Genomic DNA, 20,545 nt, shown 5'->3' with positions numbered 1-20,545 from the left:
AGTGACCTTGCGGCCTCGGGCGGGACGCAGGCGGCCGTGACCTTCCCCGGGCTTTGGGGGGGATGTCCCTGGGCCGTACCCCGCGGGGCCGAGCGGAGCTGAGCGGGGCCGGGCCCGGCGCGGCGGGCGGGGCGCGCGGCTGCGGGCGCGGCCCTTTAAGGCGCTGCCGGCGCGCGGGGGTTGGGCCCTGGCGGGCGCCGTAGCGGCGGCGGGGCCGCACCACGTGGGCGGGCGGACGGCGCTGTCCTTCGGCGGGCCCATGGTCATCCGAGCGGGCGAGATGCCGCCGGCCGCCGTGCCGGCCGCGCAGGGCGCCGAGCAGCAGCAGCCGGCACCCCGCGACAGCCGGCCCGCCGAGACGCAGCAGCGCCCCGGTAAGGAACCGGGCCGGGGCCTGCGGCGGCAGCGCGGGCCGGGCTGCGGCGCCGGGGGATGCCCGTCCCGAGGATGCCCGGAGCAGCGGTGCGAACCCCCCGCTTGCTCTCCGGCGCCGGGGCTCTTGGCTCCCGCCGGAAAGGTCGCGGGGGCGTGCGGGGCCGGGGCCGCGGAGGGGATCCGGGCCGGTTGCGGCAGCTCGGGCGGCTCGTCCTACCCGGGCCAGCCCGGCGGAGCGGCCCGGGCGCACCCCGGCGCGGGGCCGTGCGACTGCGGCCCGGGAGCTCCGTTCCTGCCGGGAGTCGTGCCGGGGCCCCGCGCCCCCGCCCGCCTCGGGAAGGCTCCCGGCGGCCCCGGAGCTGCGCCGGCTGCCGAGGCCGGAGGCCGCAGCGGGCCGGGCCGCGCGGTTCCGGGTGCCGTCCCGTGCCGCAGCGGGGCCGGGCCGGGGCCGGGGCCCGGGGGAGCCGCGGGTCAGGCGGGGCCCCAGGCCTGGGCGGGCCCGTCCCGGCGCAGCGGGAGCCCCGGGCCCGGTGAAGGTCACCTTCATGGGGCCGCTCCACCGCGCGGCCGCGGGGGGCCCGGGCCGGGAGCGCCGTGCCCGGCCCGCGGGGAGCGGCTCGGCCCGGGGGCCGCTCCCGGAGCCCGCGGGCGCGGCGGGCGCTCCCGGCCCGGGCTGCGGGAGCCGAGCTCGTTCCGGGCACCGCGTGGCGCTGCCCGCGGGCGGACATGCGGGTCCCGGGGGTGGCGGGCGGCAGAGGGCTGGGTCCTCCTGCAAGTTCGGGCTGCGGCCGCCGCTGACATGTTAGACAATACTCATAAGCAAGAGCTTTCCTGGAAAGGGCAGAGGCTTGTTCGACATCTCAGCTGGAAATTGCAGGTTTAACTAGTTACTTGCTGGCTGTTCTTGCTCTGTGTCGGAGCCTGAGTGGCTCAGGCCAGGCTCAGGGACAGCGTGCAGGTCCATGTCCTCGCTGCTCTCAGTGCCAGCTCCTGGCTGGCACCGACCCTGACATGCCTCCAGCTGCCCTCGTTTGGTGTTTGTGCCTTCAAGAACTTAGGAGCCTGAGCACCCATGTCAGGCTCAGCTCTTTTCTCTGGTCTCTAAAGCAAAGGCATGGAAGCAGCGTGGCTTGTGGTTGGCCTTCGTCCCGAGGCACGTGAGTCCCCTGACTGACCCACACGTTGCTTCCAGCCCCCGCTGGTTTTATGGTAGCGAGGATTTTTGAAGTTTGTCACCTGAAGCAAAGTTCACTGGCGTTTGTTAGTGGAGCAGGTTGGATGCAGTTCAGCAGTGGGAAGCTCAGTGCTTGTAGCCTCCCCCTCTCACTCCTGTGCTGGATTTTGAAGCAAGCATCACGCCTGCAGTGCCAGCAACCAGGTTAAAAAGTTATGCAGTGTAATCTTGCCTCTCCAGCCACAATTGATTGCTGAGGGAGGGTGGAAGATGGACGAATCCTTTGAGCAGGAGCAGGGCTAGCCTGGCCACCTTGGCATCGGCCTCACAAGATCTGGCTCCTGGGCTCTGGTGTTCCCACTGCTTGTGTGCCCTGCAGAGCACCCCTGTAGGCAGGCACTGGCTGTGTCTGGGGACAGCTCTCGGTACCTGGAGCCATGGGCAGGCTGTGAGCGGGCTCCTGGCTGCAGAACCCCCCTGAGCTGTGCCAGGCACCCAGGCTCGGGTGCTGGGCTCTGTGCCAGCTGAGAGGCTGATGGCTGCTGTTCTCTTCCCCCAGCCTAGGAGCTGTTGAGGCTACTCTGACCTCCTGAGTGCAGAAGCACAAAAGCATAGACAGCTGGGGTTCCTGTAATGATTTGTGATGGGCTCAGTTTTGGGTTGTTACCTTTGCTATCAGCTGGTGTGAGATCAGACAGCCATTGTGTGCAGAATTTCTTGGATTACTTTTATTCCTACAGTCTTCTCTGCCTTAGAACAAGTTTCTCACGTACAAGTTTAGTAGTATTTCTAGCTACTGTAAAATGCCTTCAACCTTGCCTTGCCCAGATTAGTTTTCTCCTGGCTCAGTTCCTCTGTCCCCAAGCTCCCCAGACAGCCCTGCTTTCAGACGTCTCTTCCGTTAGAGCAGCGGAGAATGCAGGTGTTGGTGGAAAACTGCTGTGGAGGCAAGTGTAGCTGTGCATTAGCAGCAAGGTCAGAAGGCTGATTCTTAATCTGGGGATCTGCTATTGCTGTCTGTTGCCCAACCTTGGAGGTTCACTGGTGTTTTGGGAAGGAGTGAATTGCTGGCAGTCGGGGTTTTTAATACACAGCTCTAGCAGGCTTGGGGGGGACAGTCGGAGGAAAGTTGTGCAAGAGAAATCTGATCACTGCTACAAGGTTAAGAAGAGGAAAGGAGTGTGATAACGCAGCCTCTGCATGGCAAGATGAGGGATGAGAACCCGAGGGAATCATGTTCGGGGCGGTTCTGTCAGTGGGATAAGAGCTGAGCTCCCACTGGAAGCTCTCTGCTCTGCCTGAGCAGCCTTGCTCCTGGGTTTCCCAGCTGAAAAGTGGAAGTAAGTCAGGAACATGCACTGAGATAAATCCACCTGCCGACTCAGAACTGCCTCCTGCACAGTAAAACCAGCACCATGTTGCAGAGTCCTGTGTTTACCTTCATTGTCTGTACATGACTAAACTTGGCAGCACACCCCTCTTCTGGCACAGCTTCCCAGCACTTGCTTTACTTTCCTGCATTGTGCTCCATTGGTTGTGCTGGAAAGTTGTTATTTCTAGAAGCTTCACAGGTCTGAAGTTCACGCATTTTTTTATTTGCATTTGAGAAGCAATGCCAGTCCTTGGGGCAGTGCTTGGACAGTGTGCCAAAGATGAAAACCAGCATGTGGTTCCTCCTGTGGTGGCATTGGCTGTCACTTTTGGCAGTAGGTCAGGTTTTTGCCATAGTAGCAAGGCTCTCTCAGGATTAGCTTTTGGTTGGCATGTTTTTCTAAGAAAGCATTTCCTTAGTTTGTCTTTCACTTTAAAGAGAAAGTCTCTACTACAAGCTGTTGAAGAGGCTGCAAGCTCAGAGGTTGTATGTAGTTATGTGCAATGACATAAAACTGCAGGATCACGAGTCTTGCCCAGAACTCCAGCGGGTTGGATTAGCCTGGGACTAGCCCTGTTCCCAGGCTCCCCACTGGCCAGCCTCCTGCCCTTGGGGTTGGATGAGGCTGGGAATGGTAGTGTGGGTCCTGGCTGTCAGCAGGCCGTGCCGTGCGTGCTCTGTCTTTGCTGTTGGTGTCCCTGGAGGCTCAGCCCGGGTTGGGCTGTGGTGCCAGCTGGGGTCAGGGCACTGTGCAGGCCTGGGTGGGTCACTCGGTGTGCCTGGGGAGGGGTTCCTGTGGCGCAGCAGCTTTCCTGGGCTGCTGCTGGCAGAGCTCTTGCAGAGCTGCGGGCGCTGCTGTCCCCTGGGCGCTGTGTGACCCGAGTGGCCACAGCTGCGCTGCAGGGCAGCCCGAGCTGCTGAGGCTGCCACAGCTGCCAGACCTCCCCTGCAAACCCTGCCCAGAGAACAACAGGCTGGTTCCCTGCTCTTGCTGTCCCAGTAGCTTTCTGAAACTAAGGTATGCACAAGGGTAAAGCGCAGGGACTTGGAGGATTATAGGCTGGTTCTTGGTTTCTGGCTGAAATACAGTTCCTTCCTCCAGCTGTCTTGAAATTTGAGAAACATGCTCTTCCTGACACAGTTAATGTTTTTGTTGGTGCTGGTCTTTGCACTTTGCATTAGTCCTACTCTTTGTGCCTGATTTCTGTGATGTTTGAATTTCATGTTATTGTAGCAGGGTCACCCAGACAGCCAGTTTCAAGGCTAGGTTCATGAAAAGTTTTGGCCAGATAGAAAGTTTACAAATGAGTTTAAATGTAGTTCCCAGATGTGGAGAGTGCAGGGTGGGTAAGTCAGGGTGCCAGATGCAAAGCACAAGGCATTCCAGCACCTGTAAGTGCCCGAGCCAGCGGCTGTGGGAACCTCTGGGTGTCCTGGGGCTTGGCCCTGCCCAGAGCACTGCAGGCTGCAGCCTCACCATGCTCTGCTCTCTCTCTGAGCCAGTCTCAGTGGTGTGAAGCTGCTGAGAAATAAATGCAGAACAAGTACCTCTGCTCACAGATGTCTTAGAACCAATTTGAGTTTAATGATGTCAGTAGAGCAGCTCTGATGTTTCACTGTGGGCTCTTATTAAAAGAAGTCCTTGTTGTACCTAAAGTGGGAAGTTCCTTGGAAGCTGTGGTTTCCACTAGGGAGGCACCTCCACGTCTTCCACTTTCCCTGACGGGATGTCCTGCAGAAATGTTTTCATTAGGGCCATCTCTGGAGCTAATGCCTATTCATTTAGTAAATTTATTTGGATTCATTAAACTATTTATTTAGCTTCATTTATTATCCAGCTAAAATTTAATTTGCATTTGCTGTACTGACACCAGCCTTCACAGGTTAGAGCTAACACATACACTCTTGTGAGCTTGCTTTGGCTGCAGTTGAAGAAATGCAGCTCAGCTTCATGAGACCTGACCAGGTACTTCTAGGAGATTCCTCCTCTTCCCAGAGGTCTCTTTGTGAGGAGGAAGAGTTGAAGCTATCAGTACATATGAAGTCCTTCAAAAATCACAAGAAAACCACAATGCTCATGTGATCTGAAAGTTGGTGCTGGCTCATGGGCCTGGGGGGTACCCAGTCGTGAGGCTCCAGAGCTCGGGGGCCTGTCCTGTGCCAAAGGAGTGATACCTGGCTGATGCCAGCCATGGCGGGTGAGGAGCCCGTGACTGTGGCACGGCCTCACTGGAGGTGTGAGCAGTGGCCTGCTTGGCCACAACCTCCCCGGGCCACCTGGTGCTTGGAGAAAGCTCCAGCTCCATAATCCCTGCTTCAGTTGCCATGGTTTTCTTTAAGTAGCATGGAGAGAGGAGAGGTGTTAGGGGATTGTGTGTGTGGTTTTGTGGTTTGCTGTGTTTTATATGGCAGAGCAGCATGAGAGGAGAGAAAATTCGTCTAGAAACTACTGACTGGTTCACTGCCTGAATGCTTTGTGCTCGCCTGCTTAGTATGGATGGCTGTGCCGGGCCCGGGCATGCCATAGTAACTGCCCTGGCCTTGTAATTCAATGCATCTCACTTGCTCGGGTTTGGCACAGCGCTGGTCCCAGGCTGCACTGGTGTGGCACTCGAGATCGGGCTATTTATAACTGCCCGGCCCGGGCGGCATCCCCCGAGTGCGCCCGGCTGTGCTGGGGACCGGAGAGCGAAGCCGCAGCTGGGGACAGGGCCGGAGGCGGCCGTGCATGAAGGTGCCCAGGCAGCACCTTGGGGAAACTGCTGCAAGCCCAGCATCCGGCTCTGGTGAGCACACGGGGCGCGGGATCCTGCGCGGAGTCAGCGGCTGCTCCTGTGTCCTGCCACGCCGGGGCCACGCAGACATTCTCTCTGGAGAAAGCGCCTGACTGCGAGAAGGCAGCGGAGGGCACGGGCTGCGCGTGGGACCGTGCCTTGGGGGGACTCCAGTGTATGTGTGGAACACAGCTGACTGTTCTGATCCGCTGCTGCACAAGCCAGGCATGGGAAACAGCCTTTTTGCAAACTGCTGCAGGCAAGTCACTGATCTCCTCTTCCAGCCACGCAGCTCTGGCTCACCCGATGAGAGGTCGCCCCTCTTGCCAAAGTCTCCTGCAAGCTGCAGTGTCGTCCCGGAGATGCCAGAAGCTGCCCAGTGTGCTGGGCTGTATCCAGACATCATCCCCAGTGAGGGGCTGACTGGAAGCCTGCAGAAGGGCACTGAATACATCCAAGACCTCTCTGAGACCAAGGACAAAGAAGGAATGATGACAGTTTGTGATAAGAGCGGTTTGAGACCTGGCGCTGGCACGGTTGGCCTGCTCCAGCAGACAGAGGCATCCCATGCAGTGACTGTCCTTCCAGCCGACCTTGGGGACAGGCCGGCAGGGCTGGTTGATCATGCTCAGTCACTTGAGGCCTGCCAGAGCTGTGTGAAACTTGAGGACAGCGGCTTAGCCCACAGATCCTGCCGCCGGGAGGAGCACGAGGCAGCAGCTGAGGGCAGAGCGGGCCCTGGAGCGCATTCCGCTGGCCAGGGCGAGGGCCGAGCGGCCGTGCGCCTGCACGCGGCCTTGCTGCCTCCGGACAGCGGGCTCGCGTGCAGAGCTCCTGCTCCCTCCCCAGGGAGCCCTGGGACACCCTCCTCTGCTCTGCCAGCCAGTGCAGGGAAAACCCTGCCAGCTCAAAGTGCAGTTTTGCTGCCTGTTCCTCCTGGTGAGGTGTCACCTAAGGCTCAGAACACAAGTGCTGGTTTTGTGGCAGAGCCTACTGCCTGCCCCAGCAAAAGGTCAAGCTCCGATGCTGATTCCCAGGCCCAGGTTCTGCCCTCAAAGCAGCAGCAGCAGAAGAAGAAGAGGAAGAAAAAGAAGGTTCCTCTCCCAGGTGCTCTGTCCAGCTGCATGGAGCCACCACACCGTATGCCCCTCACAGGGGTGGGTGGATGTGTGTGCCTGTGGGATGGGGCAGCACAAAGGAGAGGGGAGGGGTGCAGATGTGATGTTTTAACTTCACAGGTGAAGGAGGAAGGTGACGAGGTATCCCACCTGGGTGTGTACCACAAAGGGACCTGTCTGTGCCTTGTTCATGTCAGCAAAGCAAACTTAAGGGTGTTTTGCTTATCTTTTTCTCAGTTCACAAGCTAAATCCCTCTATTGTTTATGACTGCAAACGTGGTCCTTGTAAAGGATGGGAGTGGATCTGCACAGCCCAGCCCGCAGCAGCTTGGGTGGAAGTGTGCAGCTGTGAGGGACCAGCACAGGGAGCCTGTGCCTTCCTTCAGCTGTGTGCAGGTTGAGGACAGGCCTGAGCTGCAGGGGTGGAGCAGCTCCATCAGCTGTGCTGAGGCTGGGATGTTCCTTCTCTTCCTTCACCCAGTGCGTTATTGCAGTGCAGTGGGGACAGTGGCCCCAGCCATTTGGCCCCTCAGAATGGCACTGGAGCTGATAATAGGAAATGCATTCCAAAAGTTGATGCTGGTAAAGTAGGGGGTTTAATTTTTAGTTTTGTCCCTCTAAGAATTTCTCCAGTTACTAAATGTAGGGAAGGAAACTCGCCACTGACAGAGCGGTCCCTGCAGACCAGGCTAACTCCCAGCAACATAGTGTTGCTGACTTTTGGATCCGATAATCTTTGAAAAGGATTTGTGTCTGACTTTGGTTTAGAAGATTTGTTTGAACATAAATCAGTTATTAACTAACCCTTCCCAGGATCTGTGCTGTGTGCAGCCAGCAGGTTTTGGGTTCAGGTGTGCACCCTCCCTCACGCCAGGATCTTTGCAGAGGTTTGCCAGGTGCCACTGCCACAGCCTGGCTGTAAATAAGAAGCGTGATTAAAGTAGGCCCTGTCACCTTGGCGTGTGAACTCCTTGTCCAGGCAGAGATGAAGCCTAATCCTGTGTCTGATCCTTTGTGCCAGGTGTGAGTGCAGACGGGCGGGTGCGGGTCGGTGCGGCAGTGCCCGGCCACGCGCTCTGCTCTGCTGTGTGTGTGTGTGTGCAGGGATTGCTGCGCTGTGCTCGGTGCCCGGCCACGCTCTGCTCTGCTGTGTGTGTGTGTGCAGGGATTGCTGCGCTGTGCTCGGTGCCCGGCCACGCTCTGCTCTGCTGTGTGTGTGTGCAGGGATTGCTGCGCTGTGCTCGGTGCCCGGCCACGCTCTGCTCTGCTGTGTGTGTGTGCAGGGATTGCTGCGCTGTGCTCGGTGCCCGGCCACGCTCTGCTCTGCTGTGTGTGTGTGTGCAGGGATTGCTGCGCTGTGCTCGGTGCCCGGCCACGCTCTGCTCTGCTGTGTGTGTGTGCAGGGATTGCTGCGCTGTGCTCGGTGCCCGGCCACGCTCTGCTCTGTGTGTGTGTGTGTGCAGGGATTGCTGCACTGTGCTCGGTGCCCGGCCACGCTCTGCTCTGTGTGTGTGTGTGTGCAGGGATTGCTGCACTGTGCTCGGTGCCCGGCCACACTCTGCTCTGTTGTGTGCAGGGATTGTTGCACTGTGCTCGGGGCAGCAGTGAGAACATCGTGTTCATCGTGTTCTCACCATGAGAGCACTGCCAGCCAGCACGGGCCAGAGCTCAGCAGCCTCTGCCACACCCCAGGTATGAGCTGCAGCTTGAGTGCAGGAGGAGGGTCCTTGCTGGGGCACAGGCACATCCCTTGGAATGACAGGGGAGACCAGAGGTCACAGCCTTTGGTCGAGACCACAAACCCGCGTGTCGAGGCCGATGTGACCCGGCAAGGATCTCCATCTGCAGCAGGAGCAGGGTGGTGAGCGGGTGGAACCGCTTCCCTGTGACTCAGACACCTTCCGTGAGCCATCTGGGGTGCAGCGAGAGCCCGCAGCCAGACACAGCTGCCCACCTGTTTGGGGCTTGAAGTGGCAGCAAGGAACGGGAGAGAGGTCTCTGCAGGTGTCCCTAAGGTGTTCCTGTGCCTCCTCCTGCTATCTCAAGTAGGCTGAAATCCTGTGAAATCCACGAGTGCCCCATGATGTACCTCCCTCTGCGCCAGCGCCGGCCGAGGCCGTGGCACAGTGGGGCTGCAGTGGGTGGGAGGAACCAGTGACCCACTTTAGGGCAGCTGGGTGCAGCTCCGCTTCCCTCGGGGAGCACGTCAGGTGAGTCAGCACCCAGCAGGCAGCACGGCCTCCAGGCCAGCTCGTGCTTCCTTGAAACATACCCATTCTGTGCAGAACCCCTCTGGAAAGCCTTGCCTGGCTCACATCCGAGGGTTAACCTGCTGCACAGCAGATCTTTCTCAGTCCAGACTTAACTTTTGTTTCTTAACTTAAGACTGTGCTGGCTTGAGCTAGATCCTCTAGCATAAGGAGACATGAAGGTGTTGCCTCTACATGTCTCTTGTCACAAAGTGCAGAGTTGTGCCAGTCCTGCCTTCACTCAAGTAAGGAAAAGAGGGATGGAAGGTGTGAATGTGTTGTATTTCTGCAGACTAGGAGCAGTATTCTGATTTCTGAAACACTAGGTAGTTTGAGGATCTTACACCACTGAGCAGTGAAAAGCAGAAGTGTGGTCCTGGCTGGTGACTTTCCTTTGCTGTGTTCAGGTTTTCCTGTTTCACTTGGCTTTGCTGCTGAAGGTGTTTGCTGTTCTCCAGACTGGCGTGTGCATGGGTTGCAGTGCCAGCCTTCCTTTCAGCCAAATTCTGTCTCCTTTCTGGCTAGCACAGCAGGAACAGAAGTTGAGTGATCCTGCCCTGCTTGGGTGGACAGGGGCTGGGCCAGGCCTGGCTTGGGTGCCTGGCAGGTCATCCTGTCTGCAGTACCAGTAGCCCCAGGTGTAGCATTTCCCTGGTGGCTTGTCTGCTCTCCTTCCAGATCCCCACGTGTTCAGGCAGCCCAGGAGTATGGCTGTGCTGGCTGCAGGGTGTGACAAGGGGCTCTCCCCAGCCCTTTGGGCATGGTGTGGTTTTTCTGAAACCACATCTTTTGAGGCACTCTTGCATGGAGTGTTTCTTTCTCCTTTCTAGCATGACAGCAGCTTGCTGGAGCCAGAGCCGGGCCTCTCTTGCCCATGGCTTCATCTGTCAAATAAATGAGCAGCAAGTGCTGGAGACATATGCACAGTGACAGGGACCATGAGCAGCATCTGCTGAGCTGCTGAGGCAGCCGAGGCTGCCTGAGGTAGCTCTGCTACCTACTGCCTTCGGAATGGGTGTGCTCTCACCATGTCCTCAGTCAGCCCTGACAGTCATCTCTGAGGATTTGCTGTTGGCAGTCGTTGTCTGGGCCAGGGACATGACCCTCCAAGGGTGCTTTTGCAGGGCTTGTTGCTGCAGCCTCATGTTGTGCTTCAGAGGTGTTGCAGGGGGATGGGGTGTTGCCATCCCTTTTTGGGTTATGCGAAGGCTGGATGACTTCTGTGGGCTGCAGGAGCAGCTGGGGCTGATGGAGAAGAACTGGCTGTGGCAGCTGTAGGTCCTCAAGCCACAGTACCAGTCTATGAGGTGAGGGAGGCTGAGCAGCTATTTCCCCTGGAGTGGGAACATGATGCCTTGCTGGGAGGTGAGGATGAGGAGTGACACCTGCCAGATGGAGCTGGCTGCAGGGCTGCAGCCTCGAGGCATTAGCCTGGCTTGCAGCTGTCCTGGCCCTGTGCAGCCTTTCAGAAAGGTTTCTGCTGCCTGGGAAAGCACCCCACCTGCTCCATCTGTGCTGCCTGCAAGTGGGTGCCTGAGAGCACCAAGCTGGCACTGCTGAGTGTGACCTTGTGGTGCAGCTGAGTGTGCTGGGCCAGCCCTGCTGGGAGCACAGCCTGAGGGACAAGATGCCAGCTGTTCTCCAACACCCACTGCCCCAAGTGTGCGGGGTGGGGTGGTGCCCTTGGGGCACCAGCCTGGCACGCTGGGAGCAAGGGGTATTCTGCCATCTCCCAGAGTTGCTATCAGCAGCTCTTTCCACTCTTCCAGCTTCTCCTGGCAGCCCCTTAGTCCTCTTTAGTGTGGTCCCCAGCCTGGTTCAGAGGATGTAGGCTCTTCTAGGAGACTGGCAGCTTCCTAGATCTTATCAGGTCTCTGATGCTATCCAGCTCATTGGAAAAGACAACAAAGCATTGCAGAGCTGTGAGGTGGGTGCAGAGAGCTCCCCAGCCCTGTGACGCATCTGTCTAAACGAGCACTTAAAATGTCGTCACCATTTTCTTGAATAAAAGCGCTTAGGCGAAGCCTTGCCCTGGCACCGTGGGATCTCTGTGAAATATTCTGGAGATGCAGAGGGTGGCCAAAGGCGGGCAGGGCCGTGAGAGCTGTTGGGTGCCTGTGGAGTAACCAGGCTGCCACGTGAGCGCAGTGGTGCCGGGCAGCCGCCGGCCTCCCTCTCCCTCTGCTCTCTAACGTGTTGGTGCAGAGGTTACAGCTGCCTCCAGGCCGCAAAGCACCACACACCCTTTTTTTTTTTTTAATTAAGAGGCTTAAGACAGCTCAGTGTGGTGTACACTGACCCATCCTTCCTGCTCTCCTTCCCTCCCCTCTCTGCACATGGTTTGTGGAAGATGCAAACACCGCAGGCAAGTGAGAGCACCTTCATTATGCTGTGAGGAAAGGGAGGGAAGGGCCTGGCACACCTCTGTCTAGTAAACAGCAAGTGCAGAATAAAACCCTGCCTTTTAGCCCCTGATTAGCTCGGGCTTTGCTGTGTCCAGGCCAGTCTCTGTAGCCCGTTGGAGAGGACCTTGTCTAAACTCCTCTCTTTTTGCCCAGAGCACCCGTCTGGCGTGGCACTGATGAATGGCAGCGGCCCGCATGACAGCCTCAAGGGCGACAAGGATGCCAAGCAGAATGGCCACGAGGAGGCTGAGCCGGGAGAAGATGGGAACGACCAGGAGGTCATCGTCATACAGGACACAGGATTCACTGTCAAGATCTGTGCACCAGGGATAGAGCCCTTTTCCCTGCAGGTACCTGCCCTCGCCAGCTGGGGAAGGGAACAGAGGCGGGGAGTGTTTGAGCCAGATCCTTTCAGCCAGGCAGGCAGGGAAGGAGGCAGTGCCTGGAAGGCCCCTGTTCAGCCTCACAATCTGCACAGTACCTTCAGGCTGCTCACAGCTCCCTGACCTGTCTATCTTCTGACCAGGGCTAGGTGGGGAAGGAGGCAGCAAAGGATGGAGGGTGCAGGAGACTGCCTGGCCAGTGCCTTGAGAGAAATGAAGGAGGAAGAGACGTGAGCAAGAGGCTGCCTAGCCCAGGCCTGCCTGGGCATTGCAAGGACAGGGAGGGTGTTTCATTCTGGATCCCAGGTGTGGAGCAAGGGGAAGGAGAACTGGCTGTGGTGTAGCTCTTTGCCCATCACAGAGGGGCTTGGCTATGGAGCTGGGCATAGGGAAAATGGCCTTCCCACTTCTGGGCTGTTCTGAAGCAGTGTTGTGAAAACGTGATTTCTGGGCCTGAGTGAGGAAGGGAAAATCCCTTGCTTGCTCAGCAGTTATGACATGATGCTGCTTCAGGCCAGCCTGGGTTTGGTACAGTGACAGGTGCTAACACAGCTCAGGGAGCTCAAGCCTGAAGACCAAGGGAATGATGCAGTCTCCACTTCCCTCTGCTTGGAGAGCTCTGCCTCATGTCATGTGGACAGTGAGGTGCTGTCAGGTCAGGATGAGCTCTGACAGGCCTGGTTCATAGTCCCATTTAGCTTGATACTTCACCGAAAACTATCTGAATGAAGTATCTCTTAATTTTGGGGAGAGGCATATGGAATCTAAACCCAGTGGTTTAGATTCTTAAGTTCTTATCTGCCCAAGACTGGCAGAGAGTGCAGCAAAATCCCATCCCCTGTGGAAACAGCTGTGTCTCAGACTGGCTTTTTGTCTCCTTTAAATCCCCCTGGCTGTTAGTTTTAATGGGCTAATAACAGCAGGCCGGGTTGTTTACAGCAGCCTATGTAAACTACCCCGAGTCCTCTGGGTTTTCAGCAGTGTCAGTGGTGCTGGAGCAGAGCAGGGAGGTGGGGGAGCAGCCCTGGTGCTCAGGGTGGGTCTGGCCTTCCCTGAGCCCTGTGGAGGTGTGGCACTGGCACAGCTCACCACGCATGGGGAGGAGGAGCTGGGCTGTTTTCCATGGGCAGCATTCAAGGTCTGACCACTAATCTGGTGTGAATGGATAAGGGAAGAACCCCACTTCCCCCACCACCTGCTGTTCCTTCAGTGCCCTCTGTCACCTCTGTCCTGTGCCAAGTGCTTGGGCAGTGCCTGGCTGTTACATCTCTGGGTGCCAAGCCCCGTGGGGTGGAACTCAGGTGGCTGACCCTACCAGAGGTGACACTGCCCTCCCAGCAGGAGCAGGAAAGATCTTCCTGGAAAGGGAGGTGAGTTTGCCTTTCCAAGCCTGGAGGGAGAGGTCTTAGAGGTTTTTGATATTGCAGCCGAGGGGCAAAGTTTGGCAAGAGCATGTGGGAGGGTAAACAACAATTGTGTTCTTACCTTCTTAAGGTTTCTCCTCAAGAGATGGTGCAAGAAATCCATCAAGTTTTGATGGACCGGGAAGATACCTGCCATCGGACCTGCTTCTCCCTGCAGCTGGATGGCAACGTCCTGGATAACTTCGCTGAGCTGAAGACAATTGAAGGACTGCAGGAGGGCTCACTGCTGAAAGTGGTGGAAGGCAAGTTCCTTCAGACATGGGAGGGAATGAGTGAGGGTTTTCTTAAGGAGTGATTTTGCCCACCTGTCAGCTCTTTCCTCTGGTTCCATTTTGAGACCTGTGTGCCAAAGGAGTAAGCAACTGTCTAATTCCAGTTTCTTTCCTCACTTTTTGGTCATCAGAGCCATACACAGTGCGAGAAGCCAGGATACACGTGCGCCACATTCGGGACCTTCTGAAGAGTCTTGACCCATCAGATGCTTTCAATGGTGTGGACTGTAACTCATTGTCCTTCCTGAGTGTCTTCACTGAAGGAGACCTGGGAGGTATGGGTCAAAAAGACTTCTCTGATGTGGTCAGTGGTTTCATTCCCTGACTCCTTGCTTAGTTAAACACACAATAACAATCGGCTGTCCTGTGTCATTTAGGAGTGCAGAGAATACTTGGAGTACTTCTGCATCCCTCTTTGAATGATGACTGGGGGAGGGACTGTACACTTTTCAGAACTGACTTTATGTCTCTGTCCGTTCTAGACAGTGGAAAACGGAAGAAGAAAGGTACCGAAATGGAACAAATTGACTGCACCCCTCCTGAACATATCCTGCCAGGTAGCAAAGAGAGGCCCCTGTGTGCCCTTCAGCCCCAGAACAGAGACTGGAAGGTAGAGTTTTCCTGTGTCAAACAGCTACTGGCACATTCCTCACAGCAAACTGGTGGTCAGGGATTGAAAGCTGAGCTGAAGTGAACTTTGGGATTTGCTCTACTTGGTGCTTAACAAGCGCTGGGATAGCACTGCTTAGCCAAAAGAATAAAGTCCAGGAGCTGGTGTGCAAAACACTGGACATGGAGTCTGGACATCTGCAGAGTGTGGAAGGGCCAGGCTTGCTGGGATGGGTGGCAGAGAAGGGAAAGCAGCATTCCTCTGCAAAGTCCTGGAGACAGGATCTGCAGGTCACTACAGATTGCTCTTAGCTTTCCCATGCCCTCCCACTCGGATTCTGGTTTAGAAGCTGCCATTTGAAAACAAGTACAGCAAGAAATCCATACCCTGTGCAGCCCAAAGGCCCAGGGTGTCTGCTTTCACCCATGTCTCGTGGTGTGAAAGGCAAACTAGTGGACTGCAGAGGGCTCGGGAAGCTGTGCTCGGGAGACCAGGTGCATTTGTAAGCTCTGTTTCTGGAATCGAGCAAGGGCAGCAGGTAAAAGGGATCTGGCATGGACATTGAGGGACTCTAACTCAAAGAAATGAATTCCTGCTGACAGGAGCTGCTTGTGTTGTGTTCTGCTGTAGCCTTTGCAGTGCCTAAAGGTATTGACGATGAGTGGCTGGAACCCTCCGCCCGGGAACCGGAAGATGCACGGGGACCTCATGTATCTGTACGTGATCACGGTGGAGGATCGGCACGTCAGCATCACTGCCTCCACTCGGGGATTCTACTTGAATCAGTGAGTAACTGAGATTCTCCCTGTCCTGCCCTGCAGCAGCCAACTGGAAAACAACTCATAAACAAACAGTTGCAGCCTTTTTTTTTTCCCTGTGGCAGAAACAGCCTATTTTAATTCGCTGCTCACATGGGTTTGTGGGAGTTGCTATACTGGATTGGGCTGTTCAGTTATGCCTGGTACCACTTCTCCACAGTGGCTAAATGCCTGGTGCTTTAGGGAAAGTTTAAACATCCTATAATGTCATCAGCTATTTAGAGCATTTTGAGTTGGGAGGAAATTCCTTCCTGACTATTGCAACTATCTCATTTTGCCCTGAAGCAAAAGCACAGCCTGTCAGAACTCCCTGAGCTGGGTGCAGATTTGACTACAAATCATTTCTTTTTTTGTTTTTCTAATGGTAACTGTGAGAGCTGTTGTGGCTATGCCTGTTGGAGCGACTGTGCTGAAGGTTTTCTCTGTTAAGCAAAGGCACCTTTGGTGTGTTCAGGAAGTTCTGTGAAATCAGTCCTTCCCAGCTATAAAAATAGAAGCCTCTCTTGATCCTGGGAATGGCTGAAAAAGGTCTAAATTAAAAAACCATCATGGACAAGTACAGGATTACTGGCTGTGGGGAGACTGGATAAGGTCCTTGCTGCCCATCTGCCTCGTTGCCCCATGGTCTCTGTCCCACAGGAGAGGGCACATGGTGCAGCCTTTGATACTGTGCATGTATGAAGAGCTCTCAGTCATGTTCCATGTTCCTAGGGTGTGGAAAGTCTCAGGTATGACAGTGGCTTTTGACTGTTTCTTTTTTTTTTCCCTTGCAGGTCTACTGCATACAACTTCAATCCCAAACCTGCAAACCCTAGTTTTCTCAGTCATTCCTTGGTGGAACTACTTAACCAGATCAGCCCTACCTTCAAAAAAAACTTTTCTGCGCTGCAGAAGAAACGGTAGCAGTGCTTCTTCCTCTCTAGTTCCTTGAGCAGCCCAGTGTGGAGTTGGGGAGGCTCAGCTGGTTCTGGGGAGCTGGATGCTACTGGTGCAGCAGGAATTGTAGTGCCTCCTTCTCTGAGCTCATGTAGTGGTGGGTGGTTGGGACACGTCAGTGGAAGCTGCCAGAGCACCTGACTGAACAACAGGGCAGCACTCTGAGGATCTCCCTGATCCACAAAAGAGACTGAAGCATAAATATCAGTGAAAGTAACGCAAGAGGGCTTTGTATAGGCTTACAGTGGCAAGAGGTTGGTTATTTTAAACATGTCTGTGCATGTTAATATTCTGTAATTTCCTCTAGCTCCTATAATAATAACACAACAATAAGGCATTGTTTGATTCTCCTGTCCTTGCTGCAGGGACCATTTGTTCTGCTCCAGGACAGTGGGTCCTGTGCAAAAGCCTGTCATTCTTCAGAGCCACTTAATGAACTGCCTCGGCTCAGCAGGGTGTGGATTGATAGGCACATTGTGTGGTATTTGGGAGCTCTGCTCCTGCTTCATTAAGGAGATGAAAGTGACACTAGACGAGGGCTGAAATTAGCAGTGGCCTCCAGCCACCACTGTGACTATCTGGCCATTTAAGAATGGCTGTACTGTGTTGCCTCTTGGGCCAGAAGTAGCTACAGACGAGCCCCCAGCCCCTGCTGAGAGCAGCCAGATTACACGAGAGACCTTTGGCGGTGCTTGGGTTTCCACTGCACGCCGCTGTTACATCGTGACCTGTAGGGACCAGTGTGAAAGCACAGGGAAAATTCTCTTGGAATAGAAAGGATTCTTCCTTTATAAATGTGTAATTGTTGTTTCTCCCAAACTAGGGTTCAGAGACACCCCTTTGAGAGGATAGCCACTCCTTTCCAAGTGTACAGCTGGACGGCCCCGCAGGCAGAGCACGCCATGGACTGCGTCCGGGCAGAGGACGCCTACACCTCCAGGCTGGGCTACGAGGAGCACATACCTGGACAGGTACTGGTCTTGCTTTGCCTGATGACACTGGCAAGACTTTTGCTGCCAGCTGTGCCAGGAACAAGTTAACTTCCAAAAAGTAACCTCTGTTATTTGTGGGAGGGTTTTGATCATCAAAGGAAAACTTGCAGGAGTCCTTGTTCTTCACAGGGCCTTTGACTACAGGGGCTGTGCTGCTCAGGCTGCAGGTCCAAGAGCACAGAAGTGACTGAGAGGAGCAGCTCCTTCTTGGGTGTTTATAAATTCCATGTCCCTTCTCTGAAGAGTGCCACTGCACAGGAGGGAGACCACTCCCTCGTGCCAGTCAGGCCTGGAATGGCTCTTGTGTCTCTGAGCAGACTGCTCCAAATGCTTCAGCTGCAGCTTTCTAGCACAAAGTGCTGCAGGGCAGCAATGGCCAGCCGTGGGCAGCAAGTGCCTGCAGTGTTGCCCACAGCACTGGCCAATGACACCTGCACTGTGCTGCCCCTTCAGTGCCTCTGTACTGGCTGGGCTGATGCAAGATCTGTCCCAAACTGCTGTTGAATAAAGTCCACTCTTGAGGTGTGTTCATTCCTGCTGCTAAGTCACTTCCTCTGAGCCCCACAGCAGCCTGAATTCTTGCCCCTTCCTCTCCCTTCTCTCCCAAAATGCCTTGTGAAGCAGGAATGTTGCCTCGCCAGCCCCTTCCCACACAATGGATTGCATCCCACAAGGCTTTCCCTCCCTCTTTCAGACCAGAGACTGGAATGAGGAGCTGCAGACCACACGGGAGCTGCCACGCAAGAACCTGCCTGAGAGGCTACTGAGAGAACGAGCCATTTTCAAGGTAACTTGGGGATATGCAGGCAGCTCCTCACACAGCCTCTTCTTTGCTGCCTGTGTTCTGGCTCCTGGGACTTGTATTGAAGTCACTAGCCAGGCTCACAGCAGTAAAAGCCGTGACCTGCCTGCCTGCTGAAAGGCTGTTGGGATGAGAGGAGCAAAGGAAAAATTTGCAGGGAGCTTTCAGAGCACGGGGGCCCATCCTGACCCCGCTTTCTCTCCATGTGCCTCCAGGTTCACAGTGACTTCACTGCAGCAGCAACACGAGGTGCTATGGCTGTCATTGATGGCAATGTCATGGCCATCAACCCCAGCGAGGAGACCAAGATGCAGATGTTCATCTGGAACAACATTTTCTTCAGCCTGGGCTTTGACGTCCGTGACCACTACAAGGACTTTGGTGGAGACGTTGCTGCTTACGTGGCTCCCACCAATGATCTCAATGGTGTGCGGACCTACAACGCTGTGGATGTGGAAGGGCTGTACACGCTGGGGACTGTCGTGGTGGATTACAGAGGTTACAGGGTGACAGCTCAGTCTATTATCCCTGGCATCTTGGAGCGGGAGCAGGAACAGAGTGTCATCTATGGGTCAATAGACTTTGGCAAGACAGTTGTGTCACACCCCAAGTACCTGGAGCTGCTGGAGAAGACCAGCAGGCCGCTGAAGATCCAGAAGCACAAAGTTCTCAACGACAAGAACGAGGAGGTGGAGCTGTGCTCCTCAGTAGAGTGCAAAGGCATTATTGGCAACGATGGGCGTCACTACATCCTGGACCTGCTACGCACTTTCCCTCCAGATCTAAACTTCCTGCCTGTTGAAGGGGAGGAGATGCCAGAGGAATGTAAGAAAATGGGGTTCCCCAAGCAGCACAGACACAAGCTTTGCTGTCTTCGTCAAGAGCTTGTTGATGCCTTTGTAGAACACAGGTGAGCAGAGCTTCTCCCTTCCTCCACGTGCATCTGATCATGGTTCAAGTCAGGACCTTGCTGCACTGTCCTGGGAGCATCTCAACAGAGCTCCCAGAAGTGAGCAACTAATTGTCCTATTGCTTGGCTATGTAAATGCAGTTATAGGAACTTAATTAACAAGAAGTGAGAACAGTAGGGATTTGGACAGGAAGCCAGGGAAAGAGATGGTTTGTGTTTTAGTGTCCAGATCTATTATTGTTGATTCCTGTCCAAACATCTAGAAGTTCTTTCCCTGCAGGTGTCCTTTCCACTTGATGGCCAGGGAACGGGAAGGATTTTTTGCTGCTTTTTAAGGCTTTCCCAATGTCCTGAAAGTTATGTTTGTTTCTAGAGGCTGGAAAAAATCCTGTGGGCGCTGCTGTAGGTGTGTTTGTGGTGGGCTGTTTGGGTCACTTGGTGCTGGCAAGGCAGGGGAGCTCAGGGAGTGGGACATGTTCCAGACGTGTGGTGCTCTGGGATTCTGCTGTGCTGCATTGCCTTCTCCCTTTGCTGCAGGTATCTCTTATTCATGAAGCTGGCTGCGCTGCAGCTGATGCAGCAGAAAGCCAACAAGCAGGAGAGCTCAGCTGCGCTGGAAAATGGAGCCTCTGCAGAGAATGGCACAGCAGACAGCGAGAGGCCTGAGTCAGAGGATGGGAAAATAGAGGACAGTGTGACTGGGCTGGATCAGGTGAAGGAGCTCGCGGAGACCATCGCGTCCGACGATGGAACAGGTACTTCATCCTCAGCACCAGCCCCTGGTGGGAGCTGTGCCAGGCTGGGCATGGTTGGGGTGACTGATGGTGGTTAAACAGGACAAGCACTGGCTACCTGTCAGTGTTGCCTAGCCTCTTTGTTAGAGCTGCTCACACCCTGATGAATGATTCGCCCCTGCAGGCAGGGGGACTGAGCTGTCTGAACCCAGCAAAGCCACCAGCCCCTCAACTCTTCCCTGGGAGCAAGAGCCTGGCCAGGCTGGCCTGTGGAGTGCAGGGGAGGGCTGGGGCCAGACAGGAGGCCAGGAGTGCACAGGCACCTTTGGGAACCCCAGGCTTGGATTTCTGAGTGCATGTGCTTGGAGGTGGGGATATCCATGGGGTTTTTGGGTCATCTTACGTTCTCTTACTCAGACTTTGCAGCCGTTCTCCTTTACAATTGATTGTTTTTATAATGGATTTCTTCAGAATGTGCCATCATTGCTATTTTTAGTAACAAAACTTAATAGCTAGGTCTGTCATTTCCTGAACTCCACATTCATTTGTATTCTGTTTTTCTTCCTGCTCCAGTGGATCCCAAAAGCAGAGAAGTGATTCGGAATGCTTGCAAGGCTGTAGGCTCCATTAGTGACACATCATTTGATATTCGGTTTAACCCAGATATTTTCTCACCAGGTATGTGTACCCAGAGCTGGGACCAGCCCTTCAGAGGGTGGCTGTGTCCAGCCAGCTGCAGATAAACACTGTGCTGTAGCCAAGACTGGTTTTGTTAGGCTGGGCAGGGTGCAGGGCCCTCTGTGAAGCATGGAGATGCAGAAGAGAGGAAGCAGCAATGGATTGCAGTGCTGGAGCTGCCAAGGGCAGCCAAGGGGAGTGTCTCCCACCCCTGGGGGAGGGCTGTGGGTTGCTGCCAAGAATCCTCCTGTGATTCTCCAGCGTCCCAGCTGTGAGACCACGTGAAAAGAAGCAGAGGGAGGGAAAAGATCAAATTTGATCCTCATGTAGTAGTTTACACAAAAAATAACACTTGTAGTTGAACGACTGATGTTGGGACCTCAGTGAAGGGCTGGGTTTGTTTTAGTAACATTTCAGTGAGCAGTCACAGTGCCCTTTCACATGCACACATCAGGCACAGGCATGAATTTCCATTACTTGGAGCCATATTTTTTATTGGGAAGTTGAGAAGCTCCCAGA

General features: G+C 55.1%; 1 protein-coding gene across 2 annotated transcripts in view; it reads left to right on the top strand.

The window, feature by feature from the left end:
• The first annotated feature begins 222 nt into the window (after positions 1-222).
• CLUH (clustered mitochondria homolog) overlaps positions 223-20,545 on the top strand; it is a 32,993-nt gene continuing 12,670 nt past the window's right edge. The window contains exons 1-12 of one of the 2 annotated variants that reach the window (XM_030962632.1): positions 223-374; positions 11,621-11,817; positions 13,345-13,516; positions 13,678-13,821; positions 14,029-14,156; positions 14,787-14,941; positions 15,748-15,873; positions 16,734-16,881; positions 17,597-17,689; positions 17,920-18,614; positions 19,152-19,369; positions 19,922-20,026. In XM_030962632.1, the coding sequence (XP_030818492.1) occupies positions 260-374; positions 11,621-11,817; positions 13,345-13,516; positions 13,678-13,821; positions 14,029-14,156; positions 14,787-14,941; positions 15,748-15,873; positions 16,734-16,881; positions 17,597-17,689; positions 17,920-18,614; positions 19,152-19,369; positions 19,922-20,026 (2,296 nt within the window). In that variant the 5' untranslated portion in view covers positions 223-259. Of the gene's footprint in view, positions 375-5,247; positions 6,803-11,620; positions 11,818-13,344; positions 13,517-13,677; positions 13,822-14,028; positions 14,157-14,786; positions 14,942-15,747; positions 15,874-16,733; positions 16,882-17,596; positions 17,690-17,919; positions 18,615-19,151; positions 19,370-19,921; positions 20,027-20,545 lie in introns of those variants that run through there. The other variant, XM_030962633.1, reaches the window with a different exon arrangement.

The sequence above is a fragment of the Camarhynchus parvulus genome, chromosome 19 (assembly GCF_901933205.1).
Source record: "Camarhynchus parvulus chromosome 19, STF_HiC, whole genome shotgun sequence".
Lineage (NCBI taxonomy): Eukaryota > Metazoa > Chordata > Aves > Passeriformes > Thraupidae > Camarhynchus > Camarhynchus parvulus.
Note: the sequence above shows the minus strand (reverse complement) of the source record. Positions and strands in the feature narration are given on the sequence as shown.